Raw genomic sequence first — 20,607 nt, 5'->3', positions numbered from 1 at the left:
CGTTCGGATGGTGACAGAGTTTGGAGGCACTGTTGTCGGATCCAAAAATTACCGGTCTAAATACGAAACGAGTGGCGTTACCAGGCATGGCTGACCCAGGGATATACGCGCGACCTCGAACCTCTCATAGGCTCGCTCGTGACTCGTTCCACGGCTTCTCTCCCTCTCCCACGAGGCGTGCCGCCGCTTGCAGCCCCGGTCTCGCAACATCCGGCCTGTCTTCCAAGGCCACGCAAGATCACAGAAATCGGGTCGTTGAACCAAGAGCCCCCCCTCTTCTCTCCCTCGACGCTTGTTGCTGCCCCAAGATGAAACGGAGCGGGCGCCAAACGGAGATAAACGGCTCGCCTCGTTTGATACGTGGTTGCCTTTTGTAAAGATAAGGGGGGCGATAACGATTGCTTGCCTCGGCTCGCTATTGAAAAGCGAGAGCCTTTCACTTCGCTCGCTTTCTTTCTTCTGCGAAAGAGGCTCCGTGGGAGAGGGTGAAGGAATGCGGAGAGATTGAATTTTTTGTCGAGAAGGGATTGCTTTTGGGAAAAATGGTACGTACGTACGTACGATGAGGAGGAGGGGGGGATTATGTATCGCATCGATGTAGAATGCGCGATGAGATCTGATACGATTGTGGGGATGTATTCGTATATGAACGAATTATGCGAAATTATGTATCCCTCGAGCGAGGCGAAAAGAAGACGTAGATTGTGCAATTATTTCTTTCGGAACATAATTTTCAGAACGTAGTGTATTTGGCTCTCTTTTTTACACGTTTTATTTTTTAACGTGTTATTCAGAGTTACGTGACTTTTAACACGTTTCATTTATATTTATAAACGGTACAATCAATTTTAAGAAAATATTTCTTTTTCTCTTCTTCTTCTTCTTCTTCTTCTTCTTCTTCCTCTTCGACTTTTCTCTTATGCACGCGTTAAATAAAATGTGTTCCTTTATCGAATGCATTTCTGTTGTACGATCTTAATTTTTTTTCCCTTCACATATTTTCTCTTTCGTCCGAAAGAGATCCAGCTGTACGATTTCACAATTTATCATTTCCATAAAATTAATTATTATTAAGAACAAACCACTTATTTTCGTTACGTTGTTATTGATTAGAAATCGCTAAAACTCCATTAGAATAAAGAAAAAAAAAAAAAAAAAAAAAAAGGAAGTTCGTTTCAAAGTTACGTCGTTGCGATAGTAATGTTACGTACGGTGTGTACCACGAAGGGTTGTGGAATCCAGGAGAAGGAAAAACATGGACATACACGCGTAACAGAAGCAATTTATTCTCGATTTCTTTTCCTACTTCCGCGATAAGAGCCGAAACCCTGTTGTTTCCATACCACGCCGTTTCACGTGTCCTGAAAGGAGCTTACGTATCGTTCCACCAGCCAGTAGACGATTAGCTGCCGCGTCGCGTGATCCTGCCTCGTTACGACGGGGGTCTCGTCTGGCCGTCACAGTTGTCGGCCAGAAAAGAACGTTGCCTAACCGAAGGATAAGTTTCTTGCCGTGAACTTTGCCTTCCGTTTCAACCGCGGTGGAAACCGGTCGCGAACATCGGCTATTGGATTCTCGTTTCCGAGCCTCGGCCACGAGTATATGGTAATTTCGGACCCTCGGTCGGGAGGGGAGTGGAAATAGTTTGACCAATTTTTTAAAACGAATTATCGGAGAGCGATTGAAACGAGGTGCGAGGAGATGTTATTGCGCAATATCGTGTCTTTTTATAGATACGTCGATTTGACGGCTTTGAGCATGAATTGCTTGCGAGAAGAATCTTCATTGTTTGAATATATATTGAATAAAGGAATAAAAATAAAGTTTGAAATCGAAGTTGGACATATCTACGTAGTGTAATATACATCGAAGCATAAAAGTGCGAGTTCAATTATTGGGAACAAAATTGGGAATAATAAAAAGAGAAGATCGAAAAGAGAAAGATGTATATATATATATACGATATCGAGAATTTCTCGTTATATGGGATTAAATAAATGGAAGGGCGAGACAATTATATCTAAAGAGAAAAATTATATCTAAAAAAATTTCCTTATCTATAAATTTGTTCTTTCTCTCTCTCTCTCTCTCTCTTTCCCTATTTGTATTATAATGAAGGTTGGTGCCGTAATGAATTGTGAAAAAGGTAAAAATGTGAAATCCGTTACTACAAGTGGCAATATCCAATGTTAATACGAGACGGCTTTATAAGAAGTTTATTGTCCGTGTTTAAGTGCCCAAAGATGATCATTCTTTTAATTCTTTCGTTCGTCGAGTCGAGTCGCTTTGCGCGTTTGCGTGTTTAAAGAAATCCATTGAAAGAACCGTTCGATGTTACGCAACGACGAATCAGGTTCTCCGGCAGATATCTTAAACGAAGGAACGTGGAAAACTGATTTGTCATTGACACTGCTGAAAGAGATTTAATCTTTACCTTCTTCTCTCGCCTGTAAACTTCTCAGGAATTTCCATAAATATTTAACAATCGCTTTTTTTCGAATATTTTCTTCGACAATCGTCGTTTTCACCGCCAAGATTCATCATCATCATCATCATCATCATCATCATCATCGTCGTCCTCGTCGTCGTCGTCATCGTGATCGTTGATCAATTACTTGTTGCCAGGCGAGATGTCTCCGTTTATTCCTTATACCACGTTGAATTTAATTTTCAACCGATCGACGAGAAAAAGAACCATGCCATCTGGAACGAGAAAAGTTTCACGCGAATACCCTCCACCAAGGACGCCATCCTCGCGAACCAGTCTCTCCCTGAAAAAGCCTGCGTGCATACTCGTCGTCGTCGTCGTCGTCGTCGTCGTCGTCGTCGTCGAACACTCGCGAGAAAATTTCTGAACGAGCTCCTCTCCGCTCTTTTCGTTTTTCCTTCGATAAGACGACGCGATCCTTGGAAGAAAAAAGAAAAATCTTCCACCTTTCAACGACGATGACGTCCTTCCCTTCTTCAGCTTTTCTATTTGAAAAAAAAAAATTATTTAAATTTAAGTTTATGATAATTAGGAGCAGTACAACGTACATGAGTAATTTTTCTCACTTTTCTGCGTAAGTGTTTAAGTGTTTAATGACGCCGTTGAACGACGATATTTTTCTATCTCCTCTCCTTCTGTGTCTTTTCTCTTAAATATCTTAGATTTTAATTTATGTTAATCAAGAGCGTAGTCACTTTTCTCAGTTTTCCATGTGCGAACGTAAGCGTTTTACGATGTCCAACAAGCCGATATTTTTTTCTCCCCCGCCTTCTTCGATTTTTCTTTACGGAAAAAAAAAAAAAAAAAAGAAAAATTGTGTTTCAAGATTTCGCTTCGCTCCACGATTCGAAACGGATTTTTCCCATTGTGCTATTCCCATGCACACGCATACAATTCGACCCCATTACGTAATTCGCGCGAAGATACTTCGACCTCGATCGCTCGATGATTCTTTGAAGAGATTGCGCCTTATTTGCTTGAATAAACGACACGTGTAAAAAAAGAAAAAAACGTGTCCCATCCTCTCGTTCTCGTACGTGGAATTCCATCGCCGATCGTTACCAACATCGTAATCAGCACAGTAGCAGATCTCCATTTTGCTTCGTATACCGAAAAAAAAGAAAAATTATTAATATAATTCCAACAGCCTCGATTCGAAAATCGTTTAAAAGATAGGTACAATGTCTTCTCTCGCCATCCCTTTCCTGTTTATCACGCAGCGAGGCTCGTTTATCCGCAACACGATCCGCGAGTTTTGCCCGTGCAACGTGTAAATGCGATTCTCTCTCTCCCTTTTTTCTCTTTTTATTCATTATTCCTGAAATAGTAGGGATCGTAACGAGCGAACGCCTTCCTCTTTCGTTTATTCAAATTGCGAGTGATAAGTTGGCCGCGACGCTCGTACGAAGTGAAAATGCGAAGTGGAAACGAAAAGGAAAATAAATAAATAAAATAAAAAAAGAAGAAGAAGAAGAAGAAGAAGCGGCGGTTCCGTAGAGATCTTCTCCTTCGCGACAACGCTTAAAAATATCTTTGGAAAAAAGGTCTATGATCCGATCGCGGGCCTGCATCAGCAGCTCGTCTCGTTTCTCTCTGCACGTGCGCTCGATGAAGAGAGGTCGACCCGCGTAACCCATCCTTAAACGCGTTTCCAACGCATCGGCGATGGATGATCTCACTCTTTCTCGAGAGCGCGTAAAATCGGGCCGATTTAAGCCTCGGCTCGAGGAGTCGGTGCTCTTTTAAAGCGCAGCTCGGGCGCCGATTCTCTGACTCAGAAGAAACAGCTAAAAATGAAATTCTCGAAAAGAATACAACAGAGGATATATATATATATATACTCCACACTCGTATAAATCGAATTGAGGATATTGCATTACTTATTCTTTTAGCGCGACGCGATAAAATTTGACGCGGGGAACGAATATAGAAATGAAATTTCTAAAACGGAAGAGATCGAATCGAATCGAATCCGACTCGAGACTTTAAAACGATTTTGCCAATGATCGAATTACAGTTTACGTTTTAATATAATATCTGTTATAGTTGAAGTTGGCTCGATAATTTATTATTCGAAGCAAATGACGAAACCGATAATACCAAACGATTGACGGGGATCAATAATATATAACGAATGTTATACATTTAAAGTAACTTGTGTTAGTAGTGAATCTACATATTCTGCATATAACGAAATTGGGTGTACGTGAAAAGGATCTTATATCTGTCTCCAATTCCACGGAAAAGGAAGCCTAACAAAAAGCAAGACGAGACTGTCGGCAGCCTTAAATCGTGAATAAACGACGTGTTCCTCTGCGAGAATTCGTGTTCTTCCTCCCTTGATGGATCGACGTCGAGAAAACGCACGAAGTCAGCCGCGACGGCGGAGACAAAAGAGGTGGCGGGATAATTGAAACGAGTCGAAAAGAAAAAAAGAAGAAGAAAGGGGAAAAAAAGGAAAGGAGAGAGAAGGAGAGGACCCCTGGACCCCCTGAGTATGACTCGAGGAGAACGATCGCGACGAAGCCGCCGCCTCGGTTAAAAGAATGAGGCGCGAGAGTAGCTGAGAGAGAGAGAGAGAGAGAGAGATCTCTAACAATCGGCCTGATATTTGACTTCGATCAAGCCGCGAAGATCGGGTCCATTGTCTCGCGGGGAGTTGGGGCGTGGCCCTCGCAAATGAATCGAAATCGAACGATCTGAGCCGTTGGGGCTGCTTAACTCCTCGTTGCCAACGAGATCTCTGTGGCTGGCTTTGTGCGCCGGTTAGATTCGTCCTCCCCGAGTGGTAATCTTGAAACGTGTGTTTGCACCAGCCATCGTGGGAAATCGGGAAGTTGGGCGGTGTTCAGAAGTAATCGGATGTGTCCGATTAGGAACACGTCTGGAACTACTTTGACTCGCTCATACGTAACTACTACTGCGTGGTTTGCAAAACTTTCCATCTGGGAAACCGGGATTCGTGGGGGGATTTTAGAAAGATTTGTTCGTAACTGCCGTAATATTCGATTTGTCTCATTACGAGATTATGGGGGTGGATACAAAATTGGATCGATTACTAATCCAATGGTATTTCCCAATACGTTTTATGAACGAGGAAATGATGCGTATAGTAGTCGATTCGATCTTTAAGATTCCTTTCTCTGCAAGCTTTTCTCCTCATTCAAACCCGTATGATTCTTTTCCCTCCCAAAAATCGAAAGAATCGACATTTCGAAACCGACATCTGGATTCCCGATTCCAACCATTCGTCAAAGGCAACGACAAATATACGTCTTCGGACGAAGGAGAGGAAAACAGAGCTTTTACGACAAGCTTGGACTCCCATTCTTTCTATTTCCACTCCGGCATATGGTAATCCTCCAGTCTGCCTCTTCGATTCTCACAATCCTCCTCCGTGAACAATAGCAGCCTCGAACGGTCAAATATATTCCCTAATTCTCCTAAGTCCTCTTTGTGTATATATATATGTATCTGACAAGAGGTGGAGAGAAGTTGCGTCAGCCCTTTCGTTCGTGGAGGGAGCGTACAAACGATGATCGCAGCACGGCTCACGCAGATCGGAATAAAGCGATAACCGTCTCGATCTTAATGCAACGAGTCGGTGTGGATCAAGCCAACGGCGGCGGCAGATGGAGAGGCATTGTTTCGCCGCCACTTGTGGGGAGAGGTGTGGTGGTGGGCCCAGGGCGGGCCACGAGATCCTTAAAAGGTCGTCGTCGCAAAAAGAAGGCCGTTTTCCACGGAATCGACGAAACAAGTTTCGCGATGGAAAAACGTTCTGCTAACGAACGAACCAACGAACCAACGAACGGACGGACGGACGGACGGAGGACTCTCTTTATCTCGCGAAGGGCTCTGTCGAGGCAGCTGGTGAACAGGTGTTTGCCCTGGCCACCTTCTAGCCTGTCAGCTGTTCTTCTAAGCCGACCACTAAGTAGCGACCACGCGCGAGACACCCGTTGCTGTGTACTACTCCTTTCTCTCCTCTCCTCCCCTTCTTTCTCATGCAAATAATTTGTCCTCGCGACTCGAACGCGAGTCCACCATTTCTTTTCTTCGAATTTCTGACACGAAGAATTTCTAGTGGACTGTACAATGAGAACAAAATTTTCTTCTGGAAAGATAAAATATTTATATCCGTGGAATTTTATATTTTGATGATATGTATACGATTTTTCGATATGATGAAAAGTTTAATCATCGATTGCAAACGATTTGGAAGAAGACTCTAGGTTGGAATTTTGATATCACTAGTGTTCGACTCCCTAATTAAATTCGATTCCCCTAATTGCCAGGTTTTAAATAGACCAATTAAGAGAATTAGCATCCCCGAAGTCCATTACTAAAATTGATCTATCCAAATAAATCCTCGTCATGTTTCCGTGTGAAGCTAATATCCTAAGTAACCGCGATACACTTCTGCTTCTTTTGCCTCTGTCATGTTGCATTTATCAATCGTCTAGGAACTCTATAAAAATTGTACGCAATTATGAACGGATCAACTATCGTCCTATACACAAAGAAATGTTTCATCTCTCATTTTCAATCAAATTGGCCAAATGCTACGACGTTTCCAAAACGTTAAAATCACTTGTCCGTCATCCTGCACGAGATCTCTATCAATTATCTTCGAGAATTGCGTATATATGTTTGCGAGTTTCTCGACCGATTCTCACGAGATATCTTAAAAATTCTTATTATACACAGGAAGATGATCCTTATCCATCATCTTGCCGAGAACGAATACAGAGATTGGACACGTTGTCGCGATGATTCTCGACACATCAGCCGGGAACAACGACGCGTAACGCATCGTCGTTTCGCTATCATTGAGCGCAATTGACATCTGTTGGCCGGCGTAGTACCGGTTGGCAACCGGCTCTCGTCGATGGCTGGCTGGCTGGCTGGTTGGCTGGCAGTGCCGTGCCGTGCGCGACCACCCGTGTTAGCGCCTCTTCTCTTTCGTGTGTTTGATCGATCTGACCGATACGATTCCACCACGCGTTTATCCTTGGAAAGCTCGCTGAAAACAACCACGTCTTTGCACCCCCTTAAATTACGTCCTTATTATCTTTAATGCTTGTCGCGTGACAATGCCTCGAGAAGAAATTCGTTTTCCATCTTCGGATACGCGAAGCCGATGGATCATCGACACGTAAATTTGTAAAGTTGGAATATTATTCTTTCTTTTCGCTCAAGAGAGATCAATCTCTCTCGATGACCACTCGATCGATCAATTGCCGGTGAAGATGATTGAAAGTTGGATATTATCGATAAGCATTTTAATCAACTAGTGAACGAGGCGCTCTCATCCTCGATTACACTGAAAACTCGTCGAGACGTTAGCCCATAGTTTATTTTACGGATCTCTGTTTATTTGTTTCCTTTATTTTCTTTTTTTTTTACAATTTCTACAAGCAGCAGGTTTTCCAAAACTTCTTCAAAGAACACTTGTTCGAGGCAAACTCGTTAATCCGGTGAAAACAGGTGAAACGTGTTTCATTTCGAGCTCGGAGACGCAAAACTGAAGGGATCGGCGCGTCGCTCGCCGGATTTTTCCCCGAATATTTTTGTCCGTCTATTTTGTCGGCAGCCGAGGGGTGGCTCGCCCTCCTCTCTCTCTTTCCACCCCTCTCGATGGTAGTCGTCGATGTTAGAGGGGTCTAGAGAGGTTGAGGGAGCACGAGGATGGCGAGGGGGAGGGATGGTAGTGGATTTGGGGGTTGGACCCGTGTCGAGGTGGGGCAAAGGTGATCCCCCGCGGATCAATACCGCCGCCGGTCGGCCGCCTCCAGTCTGCCTCACCGACCGATGCTCTCGTCGTATTCCCTCTTAAAAATCGAATGCCATTCGGTGCACTCGTTCTGGAAAAAAAAAAAAGAATAAAAAAAAGAAAAATCATTCCCTACGAATCATTCACGCGACTCTCTCTCTCTGTCTCTCGCACGCGCGCGCCAAGATTCGAATGAAATCGAAATTCGCCTGTACGGAAAATTCGATTTTCCATACGGTTTGACGATTTTTACGGGGTACGAGTTGTTTGCTTTTTAACTCGGATTTAACGAAATTCCACGAGCAATGATTTACGGGTAAATTCGTTTAATCGAATTCTTATCGAACCGCGCTGCACACGTGTCGAAATCGAATCGAAATCGATAATACACGAGATATATTACGAATATATGTATATCTGTGCATGCGCCAATTTTGAAGAAATTTCGAGCGGACCAAAATTTTAAATTACGCGCGAAAATTCGGAAAAAAGAGAGAGAGAGAAAAAAAATCAGAATTCTCGTCTTCATAATTATCGATGATTTTATCCGCTTCCGCGGATACGCGAGCAATTAGTTTTCACGAGGCTTGGTAAAAGTAGCCCAGCTCGCTTCGAGCGAGCGTGACGAAGCGTACGCTTTAAACCGGCCGATGGACGATGATGACGCAACGTTGCTTACTACACGCTGCCCGATTACTCGCTTACTTTCTCCGGACACCCGTAATATCGTTCGGAATTAACCGGAATGGGCGACGAAGGGGAACGGCGTTCGAACGTTTCGGGCCCCTGAATCGTTCACCGGCCACGAGACGCGTTCGTTTCGTTCTCGTCTTCGTTGACAGAGAGAGAGAGAGAGAGAGAGAGAGAGAGAGAGAGAGAGAGAGAGAGAGAGGATTCTGTGATTCTGTCTATCGTTCCGTCGAGAACTTTAGTCCGACTTTAGTAAGATGATTAATAGGTTAAACGTTTCGTAATCGAAGAAAAATATACGCGCTCACGTTACTTTATTTATTTTTGCAACTTGACTTTCGAGCTCTCTGCGCGTTATGCGGAAGTGCATAACCGCGGAGGCGACTGTTAGTGGGATTTTATTGCTGGCGTTTTTCGTTCGATGAAGATTCGAGAAGAATTTTGAATATCTTGCTCGGGCAATTTTTTTTTAATAAAATTTCACGATTTTTCTATAGGATTATATTGGAAGTTAGAAAACGAGAATTTTTCGTTCACGAAACGAGATCGAAAGTGTAATTTCTTCTTCTTTTATTAATAGAAGTTTTAATACAAAAGACACAAAAAGCACAATTGATTTAACAGAGAAATTCGTTAATTTGAAAAACTATCAAGATCGTTCAATATGTAATTCGTAGTAATAAATCGATATCTTGGAGCGGATTTTCCGCGTAGATTTTTCCATCGGAATAATCTCTGGAACGGGAACAATGGAATCAATCGGATCCAGGATATGAATGTTCGGTGTGGCTGGGCCGGAAGCGTGCCTCGGATACGAGGCGAGTCGCGTGTACCTTTGTTACGTCGCACGAAGCCCGACACGAAAGGAAGAGAGACGGAGGAAAAATTGGAACGACCTCGACGTAACCGTGTTTTGTCTTCCCCTAGTTGCCTGAATCGAGCCCCCGTATACAAGCTCCGTCGCTTGTTTCTCACGTCTGATCGCTTTTCCGGTGAAGCATGCAACTGGTGAACTGTCGAAAGAAAAGGCACGACGCCAGCTATCGTTGCGCTGAAATACACGACGACTGGTCGATCAGGTTCGAACTCGAGAATGCCCGATGTCGTCGATTCGAGGTCGAATCGAAGTGAGCTTGTACACGCCCCTTCTCTATCCAAATCGTTCTACTCGAATCGTTGAACTCGATGAATCGATAAGCTAACCTTCAATCTCCAATCAGAAATTCCGTCCAAACACCGGACAATCTCTCCGTTCAAATCGTCGACGACGAGCGAAACCCCTCGAAACGAATCAAAACGCTCGATTATAACGTTCAACGCGTCATAAGGAACTTCCTATCTCGTGCAAACGCGTCATGGACTCCGTTCCAAGAAGCGTTTTGCACAAGAGTTTTCAAGTATCCAGCTTTCCATTTGCGCACGGGTGTGTTGCTATCGGTATATTATTTTCACTTTCACGTTTCTTTTTCCTTCTTTTTTTTTTTTCCATCGCGTTTTTCCTCGTTTCCAATGATTATCGTTCGTATCTGGAAAAAATCCAGATACCCGTCTGCGGAAAATCGCTTCGAATCCGAACCGAAAAAAACCGACTTTTAATCTCTCCCCTGCTATTCCCCCCTCCGTCACTGTAACAACACACGTAACGTAATCAATCCTCGCCATTATCCGAGCGACCGCGGTCTTCCGTAGATTTCACGAAATCCCTCTCGAAAAAGTAAGCTCGCCGGGGATTTTTTTTTTTTTTTTTATCGCTCTTTTCTTTCGCGGCAATCGCGGTCTTGGACGATTAATTTCGACGAAACATCCGAGTTATCGACCAAGGAACTGCTTTTTATCGCGTGAGTTATTTCGTTATTCGCGCGATACCACATTCTCGAAACGATATTTTCAACGCAATTACATCCAATCATCGCCACCTAGTAGGCGTCGTAGGTGAAAGAGTTGCAAATTCGATCGATCGATAATCGTGGGGAGGGAGGGTAGGAACGTGACTTTTTTCTTCTCCCCCTTCTCCCCCCTCGGGCTTAAAATTTCCCCTCCCCGCCGGTTGCGTAAAAACCGGTAGGCCGCGGTGACACGAAAATCCGCAAGCTTGGAAGCCCCGTGGTAATCGATTGCCCGTGTTTGTCCCCGCGATATTGTCCCCGTCGCGCCGTGGAAAACGTACGAGACAAGGTACAAGCTTGTATAAACCGGGGGGAGAAGGGGTGGGGACGTTTTCTGCGCTTCGCCACCGATGTCTCCCTGTTTCCGCGGCGCAATTTATGCGTGATATCAAACGTGGCGACGATGTACAGAAACCGAACGACCGTGAACACGATACGCAACGAATTTATGAAGATATTATTCGACGTGACCGCGATGGCAATAAATATTACCGGTACGGATAGGAATTTAACTCCGTTCGGAGCTAGAGCCTCGTCGATATTCGGCCTGTCGAACGGAATACGATCTTGATTTTCAAACCTCGTTGCTTCCTTCGAACAACAACCCGATTACCTGAGATATCTAAGATAAGTTTTTCCCCAAATTTTTCTCTTTCTTGCAAAAAGGAAAAAAAAAATTGTAAAATTGTAATGCAAATTTTTTTTAATTGTTATTATCGCAACGTTGTATCGAGCAATCTTCCTTTGGCAAGATTCGAAGTAAACTCGATGCGAATTAATATGTCATCGATTGAATAACCTAATAATCATAATTGGATAATTTAAACGGATAATATCCACGGATGAAAGTAATATCCGATGAATTTATTACGAAATTTCCTCCTAAAAATCTTCTCCAAATAAAAAATAAATAATCTAAACATTATCTCTCTCTCTCTGTCTCTCTCTCTCTTTAAAAAATGGCACGCGTCATCCCCCGCGAGATATCGATTTCGAACGAACGCGGTCGCGTCCCCCTTTCCTTTTTTTTTTTTCCAGTCGAAGGAGGAGAATTAAACTAACCAGGTTGTGTTGGCGTTGCAGGTACAAAGCGAATCGTTGCGTGAGCGGGGGCGGTGGCCGCGGGAACGGCGCGACTGGTACCGGAGGCGGTCTAGGTAACGGAGGCAGCGGCCGCGGGGGCGGCGGGGGCGGTAGCCCCGGCAGGGGCGGCGGCGGAGGCGGCGGAGGCGGCGTCGGAGGAGGAGGCGGAGGTAGGAACGGAGGAATAGACGGTGGTGCGATACCCGCTACACCACCGACGATCAGCCGTTACCACCACCGCTACCATCACCACCATCACCACCATCATCGTAATCACGAGCACGTCACCACGACCACCACGGCGGACGCCACCACCATCACTGGCGTCGCCTGGCACCTCAGGCACAAGCTACCCCTTGGAAAGCAGTGCCTCGAACACCGTCTTCAACACCGGCATCACCATCGGTCCCCCTATCGGGCCTTAAACATGGGCCAAAAGATTTCAGGTTAGAAGAGTATGCGCGCATGTGTATATACACACGTATATACACACTACATTTCCTCCCTCCCTAATGGATCGCGTCTGCCGTGATAGTGTACGAGGCCATTGGTACGTCGGCGCTCTCGGATATTTTAGGGCGAGAGGTTTTTAAGTTGGAGAGAGAGGTTTACTACGGGCTGACTACGGTGGGCCGAGGGAACGTGGACCGGTTTGAGAGATGTATCGGAGAATATGTAGGAGATCGTAGGACCAAGTGTGTAGGATGTTCGATTAGAAATAATAAATAATGGTAGAATTTCGGATGTTATTCGGAAGTTTTGAAATGAAAATGTGTTTTTTTTTTCTTTTTTTCCTTTTTTTGGAAAAATTAATTTTGCACGATTACTTTGGTTATATGTATAATATGCAAAATATTGGATCGGTTAGTTCTTAGGAAAAATATTATATCCTCGATAATAACGCGCTTGATGGACAAATTATGCAATGCGCAATTACGGTTTATGAATGATACATTGAAAACGAGAAAAATATGTAATAATTATTCTGATATAATGGATTCTTGTAATTTGCACGATTAGCAAAGCATATCCGTTTCCAATAACCACTTGGATTATCATATTCGAGTATTTAAAGAATTTTAACATTGTACAAACTGAATTTTTTTAAATTAGTCGTAAGAAGATAGAAGATAGAGTCGTAAGAAGGATAGAGGATGTATTTGTAAATTATCGTATAATGTTGGTTTAACGTATTCGTGGATTCTAACGCGGCCAAGTTACGCGATGCGATACGGGCTCGAGAGGTTGATTCACCTCGTGTTCGAGCTTCGTCCAGGGTCAAGGCCTCTGACCGCTCTCGATTTTACCTACCTGCTTTCAGGTAGATGCTCAGAACAGGTCCTTCAGACCTCGATTCTATCCTCCGATTAACCAGTTGTATAAAATATCAACTTGGAACGAGAGTTTTACGATACCGATTCGTTTCGTCAATTTTTTAACGACAAAAAGAAGAAAAAGAGGAAAAAGAAGAAAATTCCTCCAACTCGATTAAACTTATCTCGTTGAAAATTAACTTTCAAACGATAACTCGTTCCTCCTCGATTAAATATCTAAATATATCCCTTCTTTTCTCCCTTCCAACTTCCATCCGTTTAAGAGAGCTTACCAACAAAACCTCTATTATTAAACAACGAATCGAACAGCAACGGGGAACAATTACACTCGCTAATTAGCCAATTACATCCCTCGATTGCCATTAAAAAAAAGGAAAAAAAAAAATTATTCCATTGAAAAGGAAACCACCTTTTCAGAATCACGTCGTGAATCAATTCCCATCGATCGTAACTTCCCATCGTACGCGTCCCTCCCGTCATGATTTACACTACTGGCCATTCGCCCGTTTCATTCCGTGCCTCGATGCCGCGATCCTCCCCTCTCTCCCTCCCCACTCTGCCTCCCCCCTTGTCTTTTCGAGAAATTTGTCGCCCTCGACCGCAGCCAATTCGCAGCTCAGCTGCACCCGTGAAATTTACGAGGCAAGTGTGTTATACACGCAGAGCGAGGCCGACCCGTGGCGACACGAGGGTTGCCGGTTTCGAGAGGGGGAGAAAAAATATCCTGGCGGTAGCCAGGTCCAGGGTGTCTCGATGTCTGGAGGGATAACGGCGTGAAAAAAAAAAAAGAAGAAAAAGGAAAAAAAAAAAAAGAGAATAAAAAGAAGCCACGAACGCGAGAACGAACGCTCGAAGAAAGAAGAAGAGGAGGAGGGAAGTAAGAGTCGAAAGGTCGACTTGGAGCGGATACAGGTCCGTGAAACGGCCTTTCTATTAGTACCCCTCGGTTTTTCGGTTGTTGGAGGGAACGAGATAGTAGTAGACCCTTTGAAATCCTCGAGCTCCTTTCCAGAACCCTCGTTCCAGGACCCTCGAACGGCGCTCGCGCTAGGGGAACAGCTGCCAGAGCAAATAAACCGGCGTCCAAGGATATCGGTCTCTCGAGACCCGGCCGAATCAAGGGAGAACGAGATGGCGAACTTTCGAAAACCTTGAACGAAGGCCTGCTGCGCCCGCCGGACCAGAGACAAGGAGGGGAGGGGACCCTTCGTTATTTTTCTTCCACTCTCTTTTCTCTCTCTCTCTCTCTCTCTTTCCTCGACAAATCTACCCAGGTATATCTCTCCTCCTGGTGGATGAACTGCATCCGAGAGAATCCCACGGATCGCGATCTGAATTATTTATAACGACCGCCGATGGAAATTCCTGGCGGATGAAATTTCGTCCACGCTTTCATTTTCGCGCGATATATTCACGCGTTCAAGCGGCGAGCAGCGTGTCAGTTGTCCGTAAAGGTAGGCGTTCTAGGAAAAAGAACTCGAAAGTGAGAGATCTCCGAGTGGAGAGAAGAGGAAATGAAAAGGAAAGATAATATTTGGCTCGTGTGTCATTGTGTGTAGGATAGGGATGATAGGATAATAATCTTTTAAAACTCTCTCTCTTTCTCTCTTTCTCTCTGATTCGCGATAGAAATTCAAATTTTTTTTCTAGAAAAAGAATAGTAGAAGAATCCGAGAATAAAATGTTTGGAATGGGGATAGAAACGTTATTGGTTTAGGATAAGGAGAGAGGATAGTTGGTGATCGATGGATTTTTGTCTACAGGAGGGGTTAAAAGCGTGACACGCGAGGCTACAGCAGGAGCTGTCGGTGGAGTCGGCGTCGGCGGTGGCGGCGTCGTAGCTTACAAACCAGTGGTACCAAGAGAGCTGGCGCAACACTTCGCGAGGCCGCCACGGCTCGATGTCCTTCTCGACATGCCACCCGCTTCGCGGGAAACACAAATTCATCATAGCTGGAATGCTAATGATCGTAGCCTCAACATATTTGTCAAGGTACGTAATCTGCCTCTCTCTATCCTTAATTTTTGACAAATTAACGGGGGAAAAAAAAGAAATATCTGATGCAAACATTCCAAAGTTATTAATTATTAAAACGAAGCGCCATTAAAGCTTTGAGAAATTAATCAATTTTAACGGTCTCTTCGTTCGTTTCAGGACGACGACAAGTTAACATTTCACCGGCATCCAGTGGCTCAAAGCACAGATTGCATAAGAGGGAGGGTAGGGTACACGAAAGGAATGCACGTCTGGGAGCTGTTCTGGAGCACGAGGCAAAGAGGAACGCATGCCGTGGTTGGCGTTGCGACGGCAGAAGCACCCCTTCACAGTGTCGGCTATCAAAGTTTGGTGGGCAACAATGAGCAAAGCTGGGGGTGGGATCTCGGTAGGAACAAACTTCTCCACGATTCGAAGAACAATACCGGTATCACTTATCCGGCTCTTCTCAAATCCGATGAAACGTTCATTGTTCCTGACAAATTTCTAGGTAATTATTCTCCTCGTTATTAAAAATGTAATACTGTGTCTCGATGTTTTATACGTACTTATGAAAAATATTTTTATTCTTTTCCCAGTGGTCTTGGACATGGATGAAGGTACGTTAGCATTTGTCGTTGACGGCCAGTATCTTGGTGTCGCGTTTAAAGGCCTGAAAGGCAAGAAACTTCACCCCATTGTATCCGCTGTTTGGGGACACTGTGAAATCACGATGAAATATATCGGTGGACTTGATCGTAAGTAGTCTCTAGAAACTATGACTGTACGATATAATGAATATCAGAACTGTAGTAACGATATACGTATTTTGTTTTAGCCGAACCTTTGCCTTTGATGGATCTCTGTCGAAGAGTGATCCGGAAACGAATTGGCAAAGATAAGATAGAAGAGAAAGTGAACGCGTTGAGCCTGCCGTTAGCGGTGAAGACTTATCTCCTGTATCGTGACAGGAGGTAACTACCGAGTGCTAGCTCCGTAAATATTACAACCACGATTACGACTGTGAACACCACTGCGCTATTGAATCGTTGCCACCACGACGCACAGGGGAACGCCCGCTACCCCGTCGCATGCCACCGAGCAGACCAGCCCATAAGCCGCTTGTACGATCCATGGTGTTTCTATCCATGTCAGGATAAGTCAAGACGAGCACGATCTTCGTGGTCGCGTACGTTATCGTCATCGTCGTCGACTTCGTCGTCGTCGTCATCGTCGTCGTCGTCGTCGTCGTCGTCGTCTTCTTCGTCGTCGTCGTCGTCGTCGTCGTCGTCGTCATCGACGTCGTCGTCGTCGTCGTCATCGTCTTCATCATCCGTATCATCGCTGGCATGATTATTCGTCGTTGTATCCATATGTTCATCATTCTCGTTGTCATTGTCGTTGTTAACCTGATCGTTATCGTCGTTGTCGTTCCCGAATAAAATCAAGATGTGCACGCTAATGTGGAGGAAAGGAAAGAATTTTAAAAAAAGGCACGAACACACACGGGACACATACGCGAATCGTATCGGGACTAGCGAATTATTTAGGTGATATTGTTGTCTTGTGTTAACGTCTATATGCGATTAAAATCGTGACGAAGTCTTTATCAATTGTTAATAATGATAATTAATAGAAAAAATGGCGCACGATGCATTTCGATAAGCATTTCGTGCACATCGCTCGGCGCTGTTATCTTCTTTTTATCTTTTTTTTTTCTTTTATTTCGTTTCTTTTTTTTTTCTTTTTTTTTTTTTTTTTTTTTTTTTTTTTTTTTTTTTTTTTTTTTTTAGTAATTTTTTTTAGTTATCGCGTTATTAAAACGTTCTGTGACGAAGAAGATACAAGCTAAGAAATAGAGGACCAGATTATATGGACGAGAATACACACACGTGGCTCGGATAGAGAAGAAAGATCGCAAGAAGGAAAACAGCTCTTCATATAGTTGGCCAGTAAAACGTTACACTTAGTCGAGTTTGAAGGCTGATAACGGATAACGTTTCGATTATTAATCAACAATGGGTAGCGGGCTTGTTCTAGTCCTGCCACATTGCGCGAATAAGAAACGAGAAGACAACGGAGTAGAAATAAATTTCTTCACGATTTAAATGAAGAGGAAAAATCGACGAAACTTCGAAAAGAAGATTTGTTAACCGCACGACGCGGAAACAATTATTGTTCATACGAACTGTCAAAAAAAAAAAAAAAAGAAAAATGTGTGTACAGTGAAAAAAGCCAGCCGATCGAACAGCCACCTTCCAATAGACTCATTTTTCAAGTATTTTCTAAGCATGCTAGGTCTAATGAAATATAGTGGTATGTATGATTCGTGGATGGACACGAAAGGGAACGAAAGAGAACTTTAAGATATACATATATAAATATATATAAATATATATAAATATATATATATATATATATATATATGTATATATATATATATGATTTAATAAGTAACACGCCTCCGATTTTTCGTATTTTGTTTTATTTTGTGTATCGTTTAGTTAGAAAAAGCCCCGAAAAAAGCATACGTATCGCAGCTAGAAATTATTTCTAAATGATATATTTTAGCGGAACATTAAGAAAGAAGAATTATTATGAACCACGAAATTTAAGGCGTACACGATTATCGTATTTGAATAAAACTCGAGAAAAACAGGAGAGAGAGACAAAAATATAATTACCTCGATTAAGTTGATTGAAGATAATAAAAAGAAGAAGAAAAAAAAAAACAAGAAGAAAACAATGAAGATTAGTTGTACGTAGTTAAACATTTAGAGCGAGCGAACGAACACGGGCATATTATGGCTGATTAGATTCCAAACACGAATTAAAACTGTCTCGAGGAGAGAAAAAGAGCTACCTGAGACATCGGTGTGCGAGAGTGTTAATGAGTGTATTATAACGCTGAAAAAAAAAAAAATCATCGAGAAATATGGTCACGATGATGATGATGATGATGATAGTGATGAATGGGATAATGATGATAGATAAAACAATTATATCGGGCGTGTTGCTACCTATACTATTAGCATGACAAATTATGACTGGTCCCTAGTAACTCTTTAATCTTACGTTTGTCGCTTAAGTTTAATGATAATGTGCCGTTTATCGGCGATGTCGATTTGTACATAGGGTATAATTATAATAATATCTATCGGTACGACAATGAATGTATTGTGGGTAGTCATTGTATCCAAGACCGTAAGGACGAACCGAATGCGAGAAAAAGAAAGAAGAAAAAGTATATAGAATTCTATCGCATGCAAATAACACAGAGGCAAAATTGTCAATGAAAACAGCTCTCCATTTTTATTTTCCATTTAGTCACTTCCATTTAATCTCTTTCTTTGGTTCTTTTTTTTTTTTTTTTTTTTTTTTTCTAAACTTTCGAGAGACGAAAGTAAACGTTTTGCTTGATACCACGCATCGTTGTTCATTCTCTCTCTAAAAAAAAAAAAGCGAGTTTTCTTGCAGAGCTCGTCTTTTACAAAAAAAAACGTCTTCCAGTTTGTCTGGCCAGACATATGGTTACATCTTTTTGTGAAACGAAAAAGAAAACTGTCCTTTTCTTTTTTTTTCTTTTTTTTTTTTTTTTTTTTTATATATATATATACACAAGTTTTATATCGTAGCCACGTTTCTTACCAATTAATTTCATCTATTTCCATCGATTTAAAAGCCGTTCTCAAAGACACGCACGATCTCGCAATCGGCAGCCATTCGTGATGCGGTCATCAATACGCACACCCAAACTCGCTGTTAGAGCAATGTTCACCTTCGCTATCTTTGCTCGATTCTCCTCTCGGCCGAGGCCTCGAAACTTTCGGCCGAGAAGGGAGAACGCGAGAAGAGAAAAGGAACAAATTAAAGATTCGTGGCAAAGGAAAGAGAAGAAAGGAGGAAAGGATGGAGGAGGATCTAAACGGATGGAAATAAAAAGGAAAAGAGTGAGATTGTACGAAACGAGCGAAACGAAAAAGTTGTTCTCACGTGTTAGTTGATCGAGCGATAATGCGCGCTGCAACGTGCTTTCTTCGCGCATCAACGCTCGAATGTTCGAAACTTATAGCCATGTATATTTCGGGCAACGTGTGTGTCGCGTGTTGTATCGCGTAGCGGTGAAAAAAAGAAGGATTTACCGCGATCATAGTGACTCGACGTCTTCGTCGTGGTTATACGCCGTTCGTCGAAACTTTTGCCTCGTTTGTAAGAAAAAAAAGAAAGAAAGAAAGAAAGAAAGAAAGAAAGAAAGAAGAAAATAAAACTAAAATAATAATAATATAAAATAAAATAGAGAACGGTTCTCTCTCGAGCGCGACGCGGACGTCGCGTGTATTATCTTGTATGCGTGAAATCAAGTGGAAGTAAACGGAGCACATAAATAGCGAGTAAAAGAAAAAGAAATTGTATAAGGTATAAAAAAAAAAAAAAAAAAACACGTATATAGGAAAGATTTAAAAAATGCGAGTGTTGGACACTCGTTTCTGGACGCGCGTTTCGAAAAACGAGAGAAAGAAAGAGAATGAGAGAAATATCACCGACGTTAGTGCAGTGTGAAAGAGAAAGAGGAAAAAGGAAGTGAGATTCACACACATACACGCGCGCGCGCGTCGAGAAGACATTATCTTTTTTCCGCGAATCACACTCTCCTCCATCTTGCTACCGTCGTGTTGTACCTATATTATTTTCTATAAAAAAAAAAAAAAAAAACAAGCGATTGATTTTTTTTTTTTCTTTTTCGTTTTTTCTTCGTGCGCGTGTCACGTTCCAAGCATATGAGACAGAACAAGAAAAAGGTATAGCGTTTAGAATGTTGTATATATTATTAATTAATGATTAATATTAATATTATTATTATTGTATCGGCTCGATATAGTTTAATTGATTAATCAATTATATCGTGTTAGTCGGCATAATTGTGGATTCAGTTTTTGTACGGTAGGAGAAACGATCTAATTAAACGCGATCGATCGATCGACAGTGTTGGATTGAGAGAGAAAGATTGGGCACGTTCTCTTTGTGGCTCGTCGTTCTTTTTCTTTTTCTTTTTTTTTTTTTTTTTTTTTTTCTCTTTTTCTTACTTTTCTTTCGCATTCGAGCGACGACGCTTCCGGAACGCGCCCATGAAGACTTCCTATTATTTAAATCGCATTAACGATTGGACGAAAGATGATGGATTACTGCGAATAAAGCAAGTAAAAAGTAAAGAAACGTGTTTTTATACCGCCGCGTATTCGTTCCAACGCGTTTTGTCCTCTTTTTTTATATACATATATATACATATATATATATAGCGTATTTTACGTGTCTTCCAACTTTACGTTCATGATTTTGCTTTTTTTGTTTCCTTTTTTTTTTTTTTTTTTTTTTTT

General features: G+C 42.5%; 1 protein-coding gene across 3 annotated transcripts in view; it reads left to right on the top strand.

Annotated features, from left to right (window-relative positions):
* Window positions 1–20,600, top strand: part of LOC122712294 (protein gustavus) — a 186,795-nt gene extending 166,195 nt beyond the window's left edge. For all 3 annotated transcript variants that reach the window (XM_043931821.1, XM_043931819.1, XM_043931820.1), the window contains exons 2-6: window positions 11,924–12,369; window positions 15,021–15,250; window positions 15,413–15,743; window positions 15,832–15,990; window positions 16,071–20,600. In XM_043931821.1, coding sequence (XP_043787756.1) covers window positions 11,924–12,369; window positions 15,021–15,250; window positions 15,413–15,743; window positions 15,832–15,990; window positions 16,071–16,210 — 1,306 coding nt within the window. In that variant the 3' untranslated portion in view covers window positions 16,211–20,600. The remainder of the gene's footprint in view (window positions 1–11,923; window positions 12,370–15,020; window positions 15,251–15,412; window positions 15,744–15,831; window positions 15,991–16,070) is intronic.
* Window positions 20,601–20,607: the final 7 nt, after the last annotated feature.

The sequence above is a fragment of the Apis laboriosa genome, unplaced genomic scaffold (genome assembly GCF_014066325.1).
Source record: "Apis laboriosa isolate Shangri-la unplaced genomic scaffold, ASM1406632v1 scaffold1_cov151, whole genome shotgun sequence".
Taxonomy (NCBI): Eukaryota; Metazoa; Arthropoda; class Insecta; order Hymenoptera; family Apidae; genus Apis; species Apis laboriosa.
The sequence above is the reverse complement of the archived record's forward strand: the minus strand, read 5'-3'. Positions and strand labels throughout refer to the sequence as shown.